A 22,356-nucleotide genomic window follows, 5' to 3' on the forward strand; every position below is an offset into this window, starting at 1 on the left:
TCAGGGTCTCGCAGGAACATGTCTTGGCAATGTTTAAACACATAGTCCTGAGACATTTGTTTATTTCAATGTTTGAATGTCAGTTACTTTCTTTTCACTTTTAATTCTGTAGGGAAAAATTCATCTTTTGTTGAGAGAAATTCTGTTTCTATGTTTAACCTTAGGATCTGGGAATTATCTCCATGTTTTGAAAATAACACATATTCACCGTGATAAACCTATAACATTGTCTTCAGTTGTCATTTAAACACACACACATACACACACACACACAAAACCCTCTAAAAATTATGACTGCAAAATCAGCTTTTTGTTAAATAAAAATGTTTTACATTATTAAAAAGAAAGTCAGATTAATTTTCTTAGTGTTGTATAACATCTTCAAAGACCTTATCTGTGATATTTTTACAGTTTGTTTATGTAGCACCTGTATGTGCAACAATTCTATACACTCTTTTAGTTTTCTGCAGAATTGCCTATATGTGTTTGTCTAAAGGAAGGAGTCTATAGCATGCACTAAACTATTAATATTCCTTAGTAAATGGAACTGTTCTGTCTGTAAGCACCCTTTCAAATGTACTTACAATTATGTGGTTAAAGATGGAAGCGTTTCCTTGGCAGTCTTGTTTCTGAAGTTCCTCTGAAATGTTGACCACAGACTCACAGGGAAGAAGTACATTCCTCCATCCTCATGAAATGCACCACCTTCTTCCTCAACTACAAGCTGCCCAACATCAGAGCTTCCAGTAATATTGTAGTTTGGAAAGAATCTGTAAAAGAAGTAGCTTCAGAGTCATTTCTGCTTCAGAATTTTCTTTGAAAATAAATCCCTGTCAGTGATTTAAAACATAGAAAACAGAAGGTCAAAAAAAGTCAGAAATACCTGTCAATTCTTTGTCTTTTTTTCCTTCCTTCCTTCTTTCCTTCTTTCTTTCCTTTTTTTCCCCTTGAAAACAGAGAGGTAATCATCAGAATAATTTAAGAATGAATGAGAAAGCCAGAGTATGTGCTCCGCTCCTTAGCATTTGACTGAGCACGGAGCAGTGAACACAGGAAGAGTTACTTGGCATATTTAAAGTAGTGAGGCTCATACACAGGTAAAAGACCAAAGGATTAAGAATGTAACAAACAGCGCAAACAGGGAGGATTGTAAAGGAAAACTTACAGTCTGGGTCTGCTTCTGGTGCTGTCCTAAAATATCACAGCCAGGACAGCTTATCAACAACAGAATTTTCTCACAGTTGTTGGAGGCTGGGAAGGCCACCTTCAAGTTAAGACCTCAGTAGTTTCAATGTTTGGCTACAGCCCACTTCTTCATACTTGATGTTGTCCTTCTGTTTTCTTACATGTGAGAAAACACTAGCTACCACTCAGCAGACTCTTGCAATGTAACTTTATTATGTTGATTATTTAATTGTGTGTATATGCATGAGCACAAGACAAGCATGTTCTATGCTCTTGGACCATTGCCTGTGTAGGAGAGTTCGAGGACAGCTTGAGATTCATTTCTTTCCTTCTACTGTGTAGGTCCCAGGGATCGAACTGGGCTTTTCAGGTTAGATAGCAGGCTTCTTTCCCCACTGAGCCCTCTCACTGACCACGTGGATTACTTTTGGAGTGTGCTTAGTTCCCTCCTCTTAACACTTTGCCTTTGCAGATCAGGATGTGGGAAATGTGAACATTCAGCACATAACAGTCACAGATAATTATGAAGATGAAGGTAAATTGTCCAACCTTGCAGCAAATATTTGTACGTTGACAAAAATCATTTCGGATATTCAGGTATTAGAACAGTCAAAAGATCCTTAAAGCACACTGAGGCTTTATTTTACATCTGAGGAGATAGGTGCTTCCACAACTTTCACAAGTCACAGTCAGAAAGCTAATTGGTTTAATTTCCTCATCTTATTCCCAGTTCAGTATCATTATAAGTTTCATCAAGTTGTGATATTTAAATGGGTGGAACAGAAAATTTTCTAAGATGGCTTTTTTTTCCCTTGCCTTCTGATTAAACATAATAAAACCTTTCCACTAACCAAAACTATGTAGCTGTCAGAGCAGAGAACCATCAGATACATCCTGCCCTCCTGTTCAATGTCCTTTGACCTCCCTGAGACTTAGTCCTGACCACCAATGTATAATCTCCCCTCGTAATAGTCACTGATTGTTTTATCTCCTGAGGTTAAAGGTTTTGAGGACACAAAATCATTTTCACCTTAGTGCCTCTTAATCAAATGTGGCTCTTCTTGTCTATGAGGCTGTTAGCAAGTGTGCACTGATCGAGACATCTGTTCTTCATTTAGTAAAAATGATGTGTCCATGCACCATTATTTCCAGACATTAAAGCATTTTGTTATTGCTGCATGTACTTTTTTCTAGTATGATATAAACAAACATTTGGAAAAATGTGAAATAAAGGGTTTAGGCAAATTGGGATAGATTAGACAATAGCATAAGAAGTTTAGTTGAAGTTAAATGAAAGAACAGGGCACTAATGACCCAGAATAGTCTAACATTTTATCCCTCTAGAACTATAATGCAGCGTAGCTTAGAAATGTAGCTCTCTAGAACTATAATGCAGCATAGTCTAGTATTGTAGCTCTCTAGAACTACAATGTAGAACAGTCTAGTATTGTAGCGCTCTAGAACTCACCAGGAAATGCATTCATTTTAAGGACTTTAAAACCATTTTTTACCAACAGTATCTTAGCTTAAAAGAAAGAAGTTATTCAAAAAGAAAAAACAGAAACTGAGAGAGCATTGAAAGAGTTTGCTCCTAAGTTTTATTTTTTTCAAGCCTGGCCCAAAACAGTCATTTTTACAGTTACTCTTCTTTCCTTTTACAGGAGTGATGTTGACTCCTGATGCTTTTGTGTCCAAATGATTATAGTTCATAAATTTAAAAGTTAAGTCGATAGTTTGTTTCAGCATTCAGTCAGATCTTCTTTGACCGTGATTCTCATGGTCAGTGTGTGTGTCGTATGTGTGTGTGTGTGTGTGGTGATTTCATTGTCATTATGTGATGATTATATTCTCTTATTTCATCCTCTCAAATTTTATTTAAAGTAAAACTGTGTGTGAACTTCAAAGAATTATAAGCACACCACTTTCCCACTCACAAGGAGCCACAGAAAGAGGGAAAATGTGCTTGATAAGTGAGTTGTACAATGTGACTGTGAGAGAGATTAAAGAGAGTGGATTGTTGAGAAAACTGTCACATTCCTTTAAGCCACCAGACTTTTTCATTAGCCTATGCCAATAAGAGTACAAGTACTCACACCCTTGAAAATACTATAAACTACTTCCATCTGTGGCAAATACTTGGAAAATTAACCGGAATCAGAATTAAAATGAAGTGACTAAAAGATCCCATTTTATTATAGTATATACTGTTATTCTATAATCATCTTTTGATTGGAAGGACTTTTTGACTGATAAATATATAACTTTTAGTACAGCATAGGAGCTTGGGTAGAGACAGAAAAGTATCTATTGTTCTCAGGGAGGTGAGCTGCTTTCAAGAGGACAGAATTGATGCACTTTTCACACACACACACACACACACAAATTGGTTTACTGGCATCACTTGGAGAGGCTTTGAGTTCATTGGAAGCAATGAGCTCATTGAAGTCCAGTCAACACGTAGAACTGAAAGACTAGTAATAAAACATGTATTAGACATGAATCCATAGACTGAACAGGTCTTGAATAGGAGCAAAGGAAAAGACTAGGATTCCACTAACATTTGGAAACATGGTAGCTGTAGGAAATATCTCTAACTATGTGGGTCTAAATGTGGGGAAGTATTTTTGCCCCTTTAATCACAGTGTTTGGAACAACCAATAGAAGAGGTAGAAAATATATGCTCATAAAGTTACTGTTTTTTCTTTAACAATTTATTTATTCATTAAGTATATTAGTATTTTTGTCTTCATGTCAGTGTAAGGATGCCAGGTCCCCTAGAACTGGAGTTACAGACAGTTATGAACTGCCATTTGGGTGCCAGTAATTTAACCTGGGTTCTTTGGAAGAGCAACCAGTGCTTTTAATTGCTGAGCCATCTCTCTTGTCCCTGTATTTTATTATAGCCAGCACGAATTTGCTCAGTGTTTAAATTATGAGTTTAATGAGATTTTGATAATTTGAACAAAGTGTTTTAGAGGATCTGTTTAATTTATTACATTTAGAGCTTATTTGTACTTGAACCTACCTTTGTCACTGAGGATGAATAAATATAAAGGATGCATGAATGGAATTCTGAGCAATATAGCATCTCTTTAAGTAATGGATCCATCAAATGGAGATACATGCAAACCATTCTATCACATTTGTACCCCAGAACCATCATAGTACCTTATATGTGATCACTAAGGAAGACAGAATAACCCAGCACCAATCTGCAAGCATTGCGAAGTCCTTTCAGAGGCATCATGGGAGAAGTGAAGGAACAGAGATCAAACAAATAAAAACATTTTCTACCATGTTGTGTTTAGTCTAATTCCTTAGCAATCTAATTTTATAATACTAGTTCTTCTTAAAGGCCACAGTGTGTGTTCCGAAGGCATGCAGAGCTCAACATGCTCGCGACCCTTGCAAGTATAAGGTCCTATTTTCATCCTCTGGAAACAGAGTTCGAGAATATTAGTTATAATAAAGTTTTCTGTGACATCCAGATTAAGAGGAGCGAGGCATTTGTAGAAGTTACAAAAAGATTTGCTTTATGTAAGGTGCAATTTATTCCCATGTCTCTTCTTTCATTAAATACATTTTCGATCTTATTGTCAATTATATTGTTAAAAGTTCCCCAAAAGTGAGTCTTTCAGAGAAGGAGTGAATGGGGGGGGGGAGGTAAAGGAGGAAATGAGAGGAGAGCATGGAGGAAAAACTTGTTGGTATGTAAAGTATATAAAAATTATTTAAATTTTGTTTAAAAATGAGTTTATATTAGCTCAAGTCATTTACCACATCAGAAATATTATTTATAGTTTCTATAAATGACAGAGCAAGGAAAAACGATATTTAAATTTTTTCTTTTTTTAGTATAAAGATTCTAATTTTCTGAAACACAGTTCTTTTTTTGAATTCTGATCATAAATTAACTAGGCAAACTTACTAGATCCCCATATCTCTCTAATATTTGTAGTTATAAGTTTCAGATTTATAAAAGCTTTGATCTTTTGAAAAAAGTTGTTTTCTTAGTCATAAGTTATTTATTCTGACTTTAGCATAGATACCACCCCCTCTCTAACCCTACCCTGTCTTCTCCAACCTTCCTCCTCTTCTCCAACACTCTCCCTTCTTCTCCAACCCTCCTTGCCCCTGCTACTTCTCCAACTCGCCCTTCTTCTCCAATCATCCTCCTTTTCTCCAATCCTCTCCCTAATTTCTCCAACCCTCCCCCTTCTTCTCCAACATCCCCCTACTTCTCCAACCTTCTTCTTCTCCAACCCTCCCCCTTTTCTCCAACCATCCCCTTTCTTCTCCAACCCTCCCCCTATTTCTCCAACCCTCCTTCTTCTTCTCCAATCCTCCCTTTATTCTCCAATCCTCCCTTTTCTTCTCCAACCATCCCCTACTTCTCCAACCCTCGCCCTTTTCTCCAACCCTCTTCCTTCTTCCCTTCTTCTCCAACCCTCCCCCTTCTTCTCCGAGCCTCCCCTTTTTCCAACCCCCCCCACCCAATTCTTCTCCAATCTTCCCCTTTTTTTCTCCAACCTGTTTCTTTCCCTTTTCTTTTCTTCTCCCTCTTCCTTGTTTCCCTACTTCCATTCTTTCTCAGGCCTTTTCAGTGTTCCATGCTTATCTGGGGAGGAGAGACTGTACATGACCCATTCCTCCTCAGATAATGAATAAGATGTGTTCACTACAGAAAATTAAAAATAAGAAATATACAGTGATAAAGCTGACTAAAATAGATAAGGTTTTAATTTTTTTTTCCTGAAGGCTGTAATTCTCCTTGTTGAGAATGCTAAAGCACTTCTTCATGATAAGGTGAACTTTGCTATTGCCAAGTATTTCTGCATGTAGAGGAATGCACTGTACACTGTAATTCTGGTCTCATTCTCTGGACAATATGCACTCTTATTTCACAGATTTACATGGTGTTTATACATCAACTTCTATCCTATTTCTGTCTTTGTCTTTTCTATCTCTATGTGTATATATATATTTTCACACTCTTGCCTATGTGTTACATTTACTTGAATGTGTAAATAGAACATTACAAATCCAAACATATTCAGAACAATAACTCTACGACCTTTCTTTGCTTCCAAACACTCTGCCTGAGTTCTTCCACAAGGTAATAAACAGAATTTCCATTCTTGTTTCTTAAGCTACAAATATTAGTATTTATCCATGATCCTTTCATTCCCTGTCTGTCTTCATCAAACTGCTGGCAAGTCCTATCTTCTTCTCCTTTATAAGAGTCATGAGTTCCTTCCTTCACAGTATACAATACTTTTCACTTTATCATCAGTGGTCTTACTTTTATTTTGAGAATTTTATACATGAGTATTGTATGCACATAATTCCTTTCTCCCACTTCTTCTTCCATCAATGTTTTTCACATTCCACATGCAGCACACACACACACACACACACACACACACACACACACACACACACAAATTCTCTATGTTAATTCAGTGTTGTTTATATATATTTAAGATTGACTTCTTGGAATTAGATGCCATATCTATGGGCTTGTCTCTGGAGACAAATATTTCTCCCGCTCTCAGCAATCACTAATTGTAGATAGCTCTTCATCTAGGGGTGCGCCTGTTTTGAGTTCTCCATCCACACTGGAATGTTAACTAGTGTTGTTATTTCCTGGATCTTGTTTATGCAACTATGTTTTTGAGATTTCCTGGTGAATCTTCCCTATTTTATGTATCAGGTACTATCTCATAGCAACAGCCCCTTCTGGTCCTCTGACCTTAATAACCTCTTCTTCTCTCATGTTCCCTGAATTTTAGGAGGAATTATACTGTAGATGTATCAGCTTGAGCTGGAAACCCTACACTTGTTCTCTGCATTTTGATTAGCTGTGGCTTTCTACAATTCTCTCTGTCAACTGAAAAAAGGAACGTCTTTGATAAGAGGTGAAAGCTACACTTACTTGGAATTTTGTGTTTGTGGCTTAAACTTCTGTAAGAGTTCTTCCCCATTGGTCAATGGTTTCTAGGATCTTGTGCTTACCTATTTGTTTCTTGTCTATCTTTTATCCTCCAGCATCAATTACTTATTAACGTTCTTTTCCCTTAAAGTGTTAACCCTGTGTTGTCATTTTCCACACTGCATCCATTATTCCTAGGCTTTCACAGACATTATTTATTAGTGCTTCCAAATACCTTTAACTAAGACTTCTCTTTGAGATTTTTTTCTTCCCACTTAAATGTTCATTAAAGATCTACATTCATAGGCCAATGCATGTACCCAACAGCCTCATCTCTTTTATTCCAATCTTGAATGTCTTTGTATCTCTACTCTCTCTAGTAGACTAGGTCTTTATCCTTTCTCCATAATCTCTTCTAGAAACTGTAAAATTGAAGATACAGAAGATATTCCATTGCTATTTATTTATTTACAACAAGATTTCTGTCTATCTCTTTCACTTCCAAATAGCACCCCAAAGATGAAAATATATTTATAGTGACCTTACATAAAAATCTCATTTTTTCCAAGATCCACGGTCCCCTTGCCAACATGCACACTCAGACAAGAGGGAAATAAATTGACTGTTTTTCAGAAACAATTTTTTTTTCTACTGCTAACCTAGTCCAGAGAATGCAGCGTGCCAAGTCTCATCAATCTGCTTGCTCACTAATGAATGAATGATGGAGTGATTTATTAAATAAATATTTCATGGATATTCCCAAGTGTTGTCTCAAAAATTCATAGCATGTCTCAATATTGCATTTTTCATTTCTGATTCTGGTGAGGTCTTCTTCATAAGATATGCTACCTTTTCCTCTCCGGATTTACCTTCTTGCTGGGAAAATGCTGTGTGTGAAATACTCATCTTCTAAGTACGAACAGTCAACCTTTTTTAATATGGTGATATGCAAAAAATCCTAAAACATGAAAAATTTGTGCTCTTTGAATCTTATGTTAGTGACAAATTAGTTTAAATTTTTTTTAATTTTGTAAAAGAGAAATTGATATAATCACGTGAAGATTTTATTTCATGACTTTATGTAAGTCACAAGATAGAAAAATAATTAAAACCAATGAATTCTATGTTCATGTGTTTAAGCTTTAAGTGTGCAGAAAACACTATACATGTTTTGTTTGTTTGTTTGATTAATATAAAGTGGTACAGTCCCTTAAATTAGTTATGTATGGTATTCAAAAAGGAGATATTCTTATCCCCAACTTAAAGATAAGAGAAGGGTCTTTCCCACTGATAAAAGAAATGCTTTCCTTATAAAATGTATAATTTGCTTAAGATCTCAAAAAAAAAAAAACAAAAATATTTTCAAGCTGTGTACTCTCTGATAGCAGTGCATAGTTTTGTTAATAATTGGTATTTCTAAAATGGTAAACAGGTAGTAATAGCCAGGCATGGTGGGTGTGACACACCTGTAATCCGAGCACTTGGTGGCAGAGACAAGTAGAACTCTGTGAATTCAAGGCCAGCCAGGTCTAAATAGTAAATTCCAGGCTAGCCAGATCTACAAACTGAAATCCTTTCTCAAATTAACAAATAAATGACAAAAGTAGTAATAGGAGCATTTTAAATAAAGGGCAACATCACTAACATATGTGAACCAATAAAATAACAGATAGTTGTAATGCTAAAAGCCTTCCCACCTAAGTTATATAAATTGTAAAGTTATTAACTATTTAATTTGTTTGTTTAGTATCTTGCATTTTGCAGATCAAGTTAAGCTACAGGAAGACTATGGTGAACGCAAGCACTACACCTCCAGTGCTTCACTCAGCTCCCCAACTCTACTTGTCATTTCTAGCTTTTAGCTTTAGTGTATTTTAGAAAATCTTGGTGATTAAATTTTTCTACCAGTTTCATTCATGTCAATAATATATTCCAACTATTCTCTCCTCCAACCGTTTCTAATCCTCTCCCTGTTCTTACCAATCTCCTCCTTCAATCCAATCCCTTCCCAGTGCTTATTAATTCTGATTTCGTTTGGTGACCAAATAACCAGGGCCAGCTGTGTACTATTGCATTGGAAGTGTCCACTGTAGCCTGGCTGGCTCACCAGTGAGCACACAGTTGAAGGAAATAAATGGAAAAAAAAATCTGTCAATAAATTTGACAGTAGCACATAGTTCAGCAGTAAGGGATAGGGGCACCAAGTCTCTCCTCTATCCATCTTTGATTGTTAATGCCCTATCATTATGAAGACCCAGTGTAAGCAACCAGAGTTTCTCAAGAGTACAGGACTGCAACACAGGTACCATGACAAGACAATACCTTGCAGCCCTTCTCTCTGTCTTTTGACTTTTACATTCTTTTCTTCCCCTCTTCCAAAATGTTCTATGCATCCTCAAGAGGATGGTAGAAATTATAAATGTCTTGTTTAGAACTGAGCATTTATCCACCACTTATTCCCAGAATGCTCATGAGTTTCCCCATTCTCCATCATTGACTAGAAGAAGAGGCTTTTCTGATTGAGACTTAGAGTTTGACTTTTAGCATAAACAAACATTTAGAAATCTGCTTGACACTACTTCAATTTAACTAAACAATAACATTCCGTTCCCAGCTGGCCAGGTGATCTGCCCTGCTATGGGTTTATGACCAGATTTATAGGATCAGACACGATTCTTGAATGTCGGTGAGGGAGAACTAATTTGGTCAGTGTCAAATAGTGAGAAAACAGTGGGTCTGGAATTTACATTCACAGTGTATTTGGTTCTTATATTCACAAGATTTTCTCTCAGTACAAACATGTCCATAGGAGTAGTCAGTATTTTCTTAATGAAATACTTGTTTGATCAACATAGGCTTTTTGGAGCCAGGTTGTTTTTAGCAGACATAGACAGTTTTCAATCATTGACAACTAACCTTTGCTTGCTCAATGTTTAAAGCAAAGAGAATGAATCTGAGCAGGATAAAAAGTGACCATCTCTTCAACAACAGGACTAATCTCTGACTCTGCAAAGCATGAGTGCACGGCAGTTTCATGGGTGGTTGTTACAAAGAAGAATGTTCAAATATCTTAATGAATATGACTGAAATAAAATCTTGGAGATAAGAAATTTCAGAGGAGAGAAAATACATTTAAAAAGTTGAAGAAGTTGCTTGGTGGTTAAATGTATTGATCTTGAATAGTCCCACATTCTCTTTCCAGCCCTGATGTTGGATGGCTCATAACTGCCTGTTAATCCAGCTCCAGTGGCTCAGATTCCACTGGTCTCAGTGGCACCTGCATTACCCCCACTCCCTCGACAATAATAATAAAAACATCTACATTTGTATTAATTTATGAGAAATACCTGCTCAGAAAGAAGCAACTATCATTTCATAAACCTTTAAGATAAAAATGCAAGAGATGTTATCAAAGTTTCTAAGCGTAAATAAATGTCTGAACTAAAGAAATGACATTTTCCTCAAGGCAAGTGGCACATTTATAAGAAACCTTCCAAAGCATTTTGAGCAATAGCGATATTTTACATGAAAAAAAAAATAAGGGGACAACCAGATGACGATTTGTTTTCCCTTTGATTGAAAGTTATACCAGGAGGCTTTGATCTAATATGTAAATACTGAGAGAACTCAGTGACTATGGGCCAGTAAGTCAAGACATTTATTAATTAAAAATTAACTCTGAAAAAAAGTATAGATGAACTTTGAAGATATTAAGCTAAGTGAAATAAGCCAATGGCAAAAAGATAAATATTGTCCGGGTCTACTTTTCTGACATATTAAGATATCAAAAGCAGTAAGGTTTGTAGGACCATTCAGCGAGCTGTTGACAGCGATGGAATGGGAGGAAGGAGGAGCAAGATGCCATTGGCCAAAGAGCACAAAGTCTCAGTTAAGCAATTCGTGTGTGTTCTAGAGACATGCTATATAATATTGTGTCTAGAATCACCTATGTCACGTTCTACATATGAAAATATAATAGGGTAGATCTACTGTGGAGAATTCTTACAATAATAAAGCAAGCTACAAGTCAGAGGAAAAGAGCTAAACTAACAGTCCATTTCTGGACATGGACAAAGACTCGTATGGGGTAGATCAAATTGCAGTTTTTGGACCCGAGATATTTCCTCTGTTGATGAGCAATGATCAAAGCCAGCAAAGGCTGCTGTGAAATTTAAAGTACCTTGTAGAACATAGACATTACAATGAATTTCATAAAGACTGAAATCAATGTAACCGGGCAGCTGCGAGAGATGGGAGCAAAGCATAAAGCTTAGATTGTGTTCATGGGCACTTGATCTTCTGCTTCCTAAGCAACTGAGCAAAAATAGAATCTCACATGGAAAGGTAGGAACTAGTAAACTTAAGAAAAAGTATTTCAATTAGAGCACTTAAGACATTAAGAAAATATCTGAGTAGTTTATTGTAACTAATTGATATTAAGAACTTAGTAAATTTCTCTGAAGCTCATTTTACTGAGGTTAGAAATGACTCAGGAGGGAAAATATATTCCTGGTCAAGGAAGATCTAGGAAACACTTCAGTCGGGATGTTATGTATGACAGAAGAATAAAGGTTTAAATACAATAAAAATAAAAATGACAGAGTAAAGAAGTTTTGTTTTCTGAAAAAAACAAAAACAAAAACAAAACAAAACAAATCCAAGCCCATTCAGGTATTTGACACAGCACTGTCCAGCATGCTTTAGTTTGATTTGGCCTAGAAGGAATCTTTCAGGAGAAAGCCTGGTATGTCACCAAAGATGGCATTGCTTAGTTACTCAAAACCATTTGGTGCTTTCCTGGGTTGCTCAGCATTTTAGAAGAGTGCTCTGAGTGTGCATAAGGAAAAGATGAAGGAGATCACTTGAAACCATTTTCACTATACACTCCATCTGAGCACTTTTGCAATGCCCTAGCATGCTCCAAGTTCTGTTTCGAAAAATGAAAGACCATGGTAATAATAAATGTAGAATTTCATGTATCTTCTAAATACTAATCTTATTATGATGAATTTGCTTTGAAGAAGCTTGTACTGTCTTTAGGAAGGAAAAAAAAATGAGTTCTTAAGCTTCCTGGCTGAGGACTCCTAGGGGCTGCCTGGAGGCAGACTGTCCAGGGGGGAAGGACAGAGCTTTGGAACCAGACTGTCTCCTCGAAACCCCTCCCTCTTCTGTTCTGCGCCTTTGGAAAAAATGACTTAAATGCTCTGAGCTTTGATGTTTCATCTCTTTCCTACAAGCTGCAGGGCTTCTGTGACAGATTACTGGGAGGACTGGGTAAGGAAATCCATGTTACACGTCTGGAAACAGACTTGTCTCCAGCAAATGCTAACCTATCTTTTGGATACTCGAGGTCTACACTTGTCTTCTCTTGTATTCACAGTTTGGAACAAACCCGTGCACAGCAAGTTTCATGGCCCTGATAGAGGCCAGAGAATCTCCAAAAGTACAGTGGGAGAAGAAGGGTTGACTAGAGGAGTTGTGGAGTGAAGGCTGTTTGAAACTTGTGCTATATTAGGAATGCTTTACTTCCAGAATTAAAAGAGAACATTTTTCCTCGCTACAGCGGCAGGGATTTTGATGTGTCGCCGTAGGCTACAGAAAAATAAAATTATTTCTATGTTAAAACAATTGGCTTACTGTTTACTTATTTTCTGGCTTCTATCTTCTTTTTAATGCCAAGCCTTTTGCTAAAAATAGTGATACATGTTTCTGCTTAGTGTGTTAGTGAATGAGTGTGAGCATGAGAAAGCCAAGTTTTGCAGACGAACAGAACAGGTATCTGCAGTAATGTATTCCATAGGCCTTCTGTGTACTCTAAAAATGTGCCTTTTGTGGAACTGAAATACATAATTACATGTATGAACACATGCTTGTTCATATAATAAACTGTTCTCTTCTCTATGCATAACTATGACACAGCGTATAATTTCTATAGGAAGCACAGCAAGAAATTAAAAACCATGATTTACTGTAGATCCTATTGACTCAATATTCAATCCTCCATTCCCTTTTGAAGTCATGAACTTTCATATTTTGCTTAAATAAGGTAGGTTTTCTATTAATAAGTCTTATCACTGACAATTTAATGCATGTATAGAATGCATAATTGCTGTAACTCTACCCTCTTTTCTGAAGGGAAATGAAGAGGGGATGAATCTCTGGGGAGAGATGGAGGGCACCAGGGCAATGAAGGGAGGGGAACTGTGGTCAGGATGCATTTTTTTTGAGAGAAGAATCTAGCTTCGATAGAAAAAAAAAATTCTAGAACTTTTCCTGTCCATAAGATATGAGTTTTGTATTGACCACATTTTGTTGTTGTTGTTGCTGCTGCTGCCCCAATAAGCAGGGAGAAAGAATCTTTTGGGAAGTGATGACTCAGCGCTGGCAGGTTCTTGGTATTCTTTGTCTTAAGGAAAGAAAAGAAAGGTAAAAGAGATTCCTGAGGTGGACAGAGTTATGGGAGGAAATGTATGTGCAGAGTAAGGAGAAAGAACTCTAAGAACATTCGTTCTCAGAAGTCAGTAGGTGGGAATCTCCCAGTGAGCCTGAGGGAGGAGTTGAACTGAAGGAAACAGGCTGAAGTGAACAGTTGGACTAATTGCAGAATTGAAAGAAACACTATCTTGGGGATATTAAAAGCATCAGTTAGTTTAACATCGTGCTTAAGAAAGCTACACTGAAATGAAGCTGAGAGGCTTCCAATCCCAGCTCCATCACATGCCAACTGTGACCAAATGCGGATAAACAACCTCATGCGTGGTACATGGTACCAAGCAAATCCTTCACGAACTCTTACTGTCAATGATGTTGGTTTCCATGATCGATACCCTATTCCACGGAAAATTCTTCTGATTGTTCCCACATTGTGTTAATAAAAATAGAGTAATTGGATTCCATTTTTAAATGTATGCTCACGACCAAATTGACAGGATAGAACCGGATTTTAGATAAGCTAAGTCAATGGTATTATTTTTAAACAGCATTCAAAAGGTCATATTGCTACAAAGGACCCAAATTAGTAATCTAATTAAATCATCCACAAAGTGACAGATCCCGGTAACAGCAGTCAGTTTGTTATTACAGAGCAATTATTAAAGTGAAATATTGCAAGATGTTATGTATCATTATGAAATTCTAAACATTTCATTTTGAACAGGCAGAAAAGTGGAGATTAATCAGTTTGTTGATAAGTTAAAAGCCCCTTTATTAAAATATTTGTATCACTTGTATAAAGGAGAACACCATTGAAGCTCTAAGCTGACTTAGGGTCACACTGAACTGCATTCCTTTAGAATGTGTCTGTAGCAGGGCTCATATTGCACAAATGCAGCATTTAATTTGTGAGATTAATATCTTTTATTTTGATATCCCATTTATTTCAAGTAAAATGATTATAGCATAGCACAGATTATTTGCTTATAGAATATTTGCATTTTATAATAAATGAGCATAAATGTTTTATGAAATATTGGAATTTTCAAAGGATCAGTGAGCATTCTTTCTAGTTCTTTTCCACTTAGTTTCTGGCCTTCAGTATACATAGGAAAATCTTTATTGGTTTCCAAATATTGCACTACTACAACTGGATCACTTAAATATTTTTCAGTTTCGTGACTAAACAGACAGGGTTCTTTTTCCAGACTCTATGAGGTTTTAATTTCATAACCTAGGAAAAGTTACCAATTTGTTTAATTCACCATATTCTTAGTTATAAAGTCAGTTTGAAAATTTCTTCTATGATTCGATTCTATTGCAAAAATTATATGCTTGCATCTATACACATAGCATATATACTATTTATCATGCATGTACACAAAAATTATCATTGTCCAATTTGTATTAATCTTTAAGAAGTAGCAGTCAGTTTGTGAAATTTATTTGGAACCATTGTTGACTATTTTGAACAAGTTTATATGCTACAGCATAGTGTGTGGGCATGGGGGTAAGAAGTCATTGACTTATTATGTTTGATTTTTGTTAGAAAAGCATGATTCCATTTACTATTTTTATATACTGATATACATAATATTAACTATATACTGATACACATATGTTCTCCAAGCACAATGTCCTGCATGTCGCCATGTCCCACCATGAGGCTAATGGACTAAACCTCTGAACTGTAAGCCAGCCCATTAAATGTTTTTCTTTATAATAGTTGCCATGGTCATGGTGTCTCTTCATAGCAATAGAAACCCTACCTAAGAAAATAATCCCTATGAGAAAATTCTTGTTACAAATAAAGGGCAAAGATCTATAGCCTTCAAAAACAGGGATTATTTTCTGGGCTGGATATAATTTGGACAAAGGGAAATGATTATAATTTCTTATAGTGAGCCTACTCTGGTTTGTTTAGTTTGCTATATCATCCTCTGTTCTTACATGAGATATGGGAGGATGGAGAATTACTTTTCAGGAACTCATAGCATGCTGGGAAATAGATACAGATCTTACAAACATCCATGACCATTCTCTGTAACCAGTGCTGAAGCACTGGTTACTGTTGGGCTGTGCAGAGAACTTGCTTTGGCTTTGAGAGAAGGATAGGAAGTTAAAAGTAGGAGAACAAAATAGGCATTTAAATTCAAAAGACCAAAGTTGACCAGGGCTTAAGGCTATTCAGCCAAGAGGAAAAAGGTGGACTTCTTGAATGACAGGTTGACTGGTTATCAAGACTGTGATCTATTTGGAAGTCACTCCAGAACTTATGAGCAAGTACAGAGGATAAATCCTTCCTTTTAAGATTAATTTAAGACATAATTATAAGAAAATTATTTTCTGTTTATGTTTGGGCGAAGTTCTGCAAAGTTATTATGACTGTGCTATGTTAAAATAGGTTACTGCCAAAGGAAAAAGGCTTCAAAATAGCAGGAAATAAACTAATTAGTAAATACAATATTATTGCCTGGGTGTGCACTTCTATTTTCAAGGTTAATTATTTGCTTAATTAAAGCCTTCCAGATCAAACAGAGATGCTATTAAATAAAAATATTAGACAAACATAGTTCCCACTTGCAGATGAAGAGTAAAGTGAAAGCTTTAAACAGTTTATAGCATCTAACTTTTTCTAACTTTGAAGACTATTGCTCTTTGCCCTTTATTTGTATCAAGAATTTTCTCATAGGAGTATTGTCTTAGTTGGGATTTCTATTGCTGTGAAGAGACACCATGAGCATGGCAGTTGTTATAAAGGAAAAATACTTAATAGGCTGGCTTACAGTTCAGAAGTTTAGTCCATTAGCCTCATGGTGGAACATGGCATCATGCAGGAAGACATTGTGCTTGGAGAAGGAGCTGAGAGTTCTGTGTCTTGATAGGCAGGCACCAGGAAATGAACTCTTTCATTGGTGTGGCTTGAACCTACTTCAAAGTCCATCTCCACGGTGACACACTTCCTCCAACAGGGCCACATGTGTTCCTACAAGATAGTAACTCCTAACAGTGCCATGCCCTTTGGAGGCCATTTTCTTTCAAACCACCACAATTATCCACTATTTACATAGTGATATCCTTGCTTTAAATGGAATGAATTAAGACATACAGAAGAAAAGAATTTTCCTGAGATCTCATGCCTAGAAAATGGTGGAACCATGTGTTTTTATTCAAAGTTTATTATCATTAAATGTTATCAGTTGAAATGTTAGTGAAGTGTCAGACTGGAAAAAAAAAGAGTTTACAGTATACGGGGTGTTGTAGAGGAGAACACTGTTCTTTAAAGGGAAAATGCAAGCCACACAACAGAGGCACAGGACATGTAATGTTGTAAAAGAGAAGGATAAAACTGATTCAGAAGGAAAAACATTGAAGGCAATATCTAGAGTCAGTCTAGCCTTTTCTTTCTTTAAAATGTTTTAATAAGTTTTCACATATTTTCATCATATTATTTTCTTTCTCCTATCTCCTCAAAGAAGTTCCCCACCTCTCTACTCACCCAACTTTACGTTCTTTCTCCAAAACAAAATAAAAGCAGAAAACAAATATCAAATCAAACAAATGAAATGAATTAAACTACCACCTTTCCCCCAACAAATGTCTATAAAAATATGAAGTCCATTTTGTGCTGACTTCTGGGTATGGGGTCTGCCCTTGAGTGGGGTTGATAAGCTCAGAGAAACTCTATTAGAGAAAACAGATTTTCTCTTTCCCATTTATCAGTGTATCAAGTATCAATGTCATGTAGCTTCTTGCTTTAGTGTGGGAATTGTGTTTATTTTCCTATCTCCTTCCTTAGATATGCCTGGTTTGTACAAATGTTATGTGTGCTGTTATAGTCTCTAAGAGTTCATAAAAGTACTACTTCTGTTGTGTCTTAGAGGCATTTTTCCCTCTTGGCATCATCTACTACTTCTGGCTCTTAAAATCTTTCTCTTCTACTACATAGACCCCTGAGACTTAAGGCATGGGGATGGGTATGTTGATGAAGGCATCCCATTTAGAGCTGAGTGCTCCAAAGTCTCTCACTCCATGCATGCTTTCCAGTTATGAGTCTCTTTGTTAATTATCATATAATGTAAAAAGACACTTCCCTGATGAATGCTACTTTGATCTATGGGTATACAAGTATGTCACTAGGAGTCATTTTATTGCTATGTCCCTTAGAAGAATAATGATAGTAGATTTTCCTCTAGGGCCAAGAACCTATCTTGTCTCAGGTTCTTGTCCATTTTACCAGTGTCAGTTATGGGTTCCATCTCATGAAATGGGCCTTAAATACAACTTTAAAAGGGGCATTGATTGTTCCCATTATATTTGTGCCACTATTGCAAGAGTATATCTTGTAGGTAGGTCACTGTTTCAAATCACAGGCTTGTAGCTGAGTGATACTTATTACTACTTTTCTCTTCTGGTAGCATGCAAGAGCTTCTCTATGAAAGAGAAGAGACAAGAGAAAGAAAAAATACATTACATGAAAAAACTTTATTACATGAATATAGCTATTTATGTTTGAAGTAAAGGCTACTAAGCCAGTAGGTTGGTGCCATTTCTGCCCTGGTGCCCAATAAAGATATGAATTTACTAATGATAGACTTGTTAGTTAGATTTCTTTTAAAGTGTAGGAGGCTTTCTTTGGTCTCTTTCGTCAGTTGTCATAAGCCAGGTTTTTCTTTTGGATACTTGGTAAGTATACAAATTATCTCTTACTTAGTAAGTAAGAGAATGCTCATTATAGATATAAAGTGCCTTTATCGTCATATATACATAGCCTTGGTCAATCACAGGCTAAGAATTCAAATGAGTTATTCCTGCTTTTATAAATTTCTAATCTGTTGCATTTGCTGTAAAGTACAACACCAAATCTGCTCTTTGCGCTTTTTGAGAAGTGCTACATTATGCACATGCACTACATGATGATTCACGAGTCTCAGGCAAGGTTCTGAGATTGACACACACACACACAGACAGAGAGACAGAGACACGGGGACATGGGTCATCCTTGAATTCCCCTAAAATGTCCCCTTTTATTGTGCACCAGGGCAGCTTTTATAGGGATCCTTAAGAGATAGCCACACCCCAGTCAAACCCACCAGAAACCACTCCCCTGCCATCAGTAACTCCTGATGGTCTCATCCTCAGAGCAGCTCCAAACACAGGAAAACAAGTTGTTTTGCTCAGAATAGCTGCAAGCATTGAAAAACAAGGAAATTCAGGGTCTGGGAGGTCCACATCTACTACAATTTGCTGTGCTTTGATGATCACCAGGATTTAAATATCAGCCTATCCTTCCCTGATCTAATTTCTCCAGCCACTGCTTACTTGAAGGTAAAGAGTGCTAGTCGTGCAAGCCCCTCCTCGCGCTCATTTCCTGTGGCAGCCATACTTGTGGTTCTTGTGATAATAGTTATGTCCTAGATATGATGTGCTTACTCATTACACTGATGTCTTTTACAGAAACTTCCTCTTTGGGAGCCAGGACGGGTGAGGAAGAGCTTACAGAGCAGCAGTTGAGGGCAACCTCAGGTAATTATATCTGTTCCTTTCATAAGTTATTCTTGTCAAAAATAAGCTGCACCTGTCATTCACCTAATTTATGGAAACAATGTGCCACAGAACTGCTTTATTCAGTTCCTTATACAGATGAATTAAAAGCATGATTAGGCATATTCAATTTTTAGAAATATATAAATGGATTTAATTTGTAGAGCAGTGTCAGGTTCTCAGCAAAATTGAAAGGTGTGACTTTGGTGTACCATTGTTATATCATTTGTAGACCATTATTACCATTCCACAGTATGGGTAACGCATAAGAGACCCTTCTGGGAAATAACATATCTATGCAAATGAGAGGGAAACATATTCAGAATCAAATAGCTGTGGTAAATGATATGAAGTATGTGATCTGTAGAAAAGAGCTTCTTAACTTTGAGTCTGTATAAATGGTATGAACACAGCATAAGATATTGTAAGAATAAACTGCTAAACTGATTGTTTGGTTTGGATACCAATTGGGGTGCTCATCCCTGCAGAAGGCTTATTCTCTCAGCAGTCCTTTGTTGCCAGGATTCTTTGTTTAGTCGTGGAGCACACGGATATTCCCCTTTTATGTTAGCACAGTTATTGTTGCTGTGTTTGTTCAGGTATTATTTAGGCAGCCATATTGCTGAGGTATCATGAGCAGCTTTTCTGTCATTTCTGGATACACAGCCTCACAGCAGATTGCCTGGTCTTCTGTATCTGACAATTTTTCCATCCCCTTTTCTTTGATGTTTCCTGAGCCTTAGGCACAGGAGTTATAGTGTAGATGTATCTGTTGGGGAAGGGAACCCCAGGATCAGTTTTCTATGCATTTTGATCAGTTGTAGTTTTCTATAATGCTCTCCAAGTGATCATCTATATACAAACAATACTAAATAGACACATTATCTTCCATTTATATATTACAGTAAAAATGAAATAAAAAGAAACCATGAATTTGATAGGGAACAGGGAAGAATATGGTTGGAGGGAGGAAAGGGGAAGGTGAATTATTGTAACTGTATTTTAATTAAAATTCTTACTGAATAAATTAGTATATCAGGTAAATAAATTTATTATACTCAATTAAAAAAGAACGCAAATTCTTGGACCTCACTGCAGACCTACAAGTCAAAACACTGTATGGGAATCCAAGAGATGATAGTGGTCGCTGGCTCTCAGGACCTTATCATTTGAGCAAAAGGTAAGGTATCATTTTAGAAGCAGTGGTGAGGATTTGGTGAGGAAGTGGCTGATGAGATAAGTCCTGACTTATGAAAATTGGGAGGTATGAATAAAAACTTGGGAGTATACTACCCCATGAAGATGGGAAAAAATTGGCTTCATTACAAGAAGTTAAATAAGGCTAACACAGGGGAAGAGTAATAAATAAGGAAAACAGATGTGTAAGACACACCCAAAACTAGGCATAATCTAATTAGTTCAGTCATAGTAAACTTAAGTAAAATAATAAAATGCAAAAGTTCAAGCAATAGAAGAGATGGACTTTATTTACAATTTAGTATTCACTAAATATGAGTAGAAACAGAGTTTGCAGATGAATTGGATGAGGATATCGGTGTGAGGAGAAAAAACAAATCCTGTTGTGGTTGATGTTCAGATTGCAAACTAAATTGGTGAATATGGGCCAGATAGAATGTGGTTTGCTAAGCATGATGCTGAGTCCTGATCTAGAATATATTTTAGACATGTGTGTAGAGTGGGGCAATTTAATGCCATGTGTTTTAGTGAGTTTATCTAAAGAGACGACAGGGATAGAGAAGCGACTGGAGATATTCCAGTATTTGGTTGTACAATGATAGAGGCTCCAACACAGGGGATTGAGATAGAATGCTCTGAGAGGTACACCATGACCCCAAACAGTAAATTTTATGAGACCTGAATTACGCATAAAGGGGCATTAACATCTGCTGAACAAGAAGTGTGTTCTGTTTTCACTGGTGACTGCCAGAAGAGTGTTTGGTATGAAGAGAAGTCAAACTTCTAATATTTTTGGTACTTTCTTTTTTTTTTTTAAGATATGTAATAAAATGTGACTCAGTAGAAAGAAAATTTAAAGAAAAAACAAATTGAGAATACATTACAAAAGCAAAAGTTTATTTTAAATTTTATTGAGGGGAAATAGAAGAACTGTGTAATGTCTGAACTTCTCTTTTTTTTCTCCCAGTGTAATCTCCTTAGTTCAGTTTCTAGTCAGCGTTATCTTCTTGTCTGCCATGTCCCAGAGACATCTCAAAGTGCTTTAAGCATGTGTTTGCTTAAATATTCTTGCATATATAAATATATATTATATATTTAAATCTCTACTCTCATAAAATATTTACTTGTAGTGTAAATACATAATGTACAACCAATTTTGACATATAATGTTATTTAACATCAGTACACAGAAAGAAAACCACAAATCCACCCAGAAACATTAATTTTAATTCAAATTTCAGGAAAAAATTGTTGGAGAAGGAAACAATGAATAATAGTGGTGATATAATAGGACACTCATTTTTAAATATATGGTTTGGGTAAGAACCACTTTTAATTGATTTTTGCACGTCAGCACATAAGAAGCCTATGAAGGGGTTATTTTCAATTGATTTTCCCAGATGTTGAATCTGGTGTTTTCTAAGCTGGACACAAAGGAAAAGGGGAGATTTATCCAGTGAAAAGTGTTTTACTCCCTCAAATAAGGATACACTAGAGGACATAAATAGTAGGAAGGACCATTACAAACAAGGCTTGCAGGATATAACCTGGATCAGGAACATCACATGAAAAGGACATTATCACAGACATAGTCAGACATCACTCAAGGCTAAACATGCTTAAATTAGGAACTTTACAGCTGGGCTCAACAGTGTGTGTTTAAAACACCTTCCAGGCTCTTCTAACACCCAGAACTCTATACAGTTTTCAAGCAGTTTATTAAAGATCATTTAAAGAAAGATGAGTCTGGAGCATAGATCAGTACCAGGTGTCTGGAAGATGTCCTTGCTATGCCAAAAGATTGATATTTTTCTCTGTAGGTGATGAAGGCCACAGGAGGTGGATTTAATCAGGCAGTTAGATGTAGGCACATCAGGTAGAGGACAGAGTTCAAAGGGAAGATGCTGGACAAGAAGGCCATAGAGGATGGATTCTCATCCAAGTATGTGTTTCAAATGCAGATGCTCAGACTGAAGATGTCTGAGTTACTATCTGTCCTCTGCTTCTTCTTCACGTGATTTGAAAAGTATGTAATGGAAGCTGAATTGGTTTATCTAGTAAAAGTA

The 22,356-nt window shown here is 36.5% G+C and overlaps 1 protein-coding gene across 1 annotated transcript in view; it reads left to right on the plus strand.

Annotated features, from left to right (window-relative positions):
• Zfhx4 (zinc finger homeobox 4) overlaps positions 1 to 22,356 on the plus strand; it is a 156,368-nt gene that overhangs the window by 104,602 nt on the left and 29,410 nt on the right. Inside the window, exon 3 of the mRNA XM_041667514.1 lies at positions 19,007 to 19,075. Within this exon, the coding sequence (XP_041523448.1) occupies positions 19,007 to 19,075 (69 nt within the window). The remainder of the gene's footprint in view (positions 1 to 19,006; positions 19,076 to 22,356) is intronic.

The sequence above is a fragment of the Microtus oregoni genome, unplaced genomic scaffold (genome assembly GCF_018167655.1).
Source record: "Microtus oregoni isolate MIOR12 unplaced genomic scaffold, Mior012 000017F_ref0000208, whole genome shotgun sequence".
Classification (NCBI taxonomy): Eukaryota; Metazoa; Chordata; class Mammalia; order Rodentia; family Cricetidae; genus Microtus; species Microtus oregoni.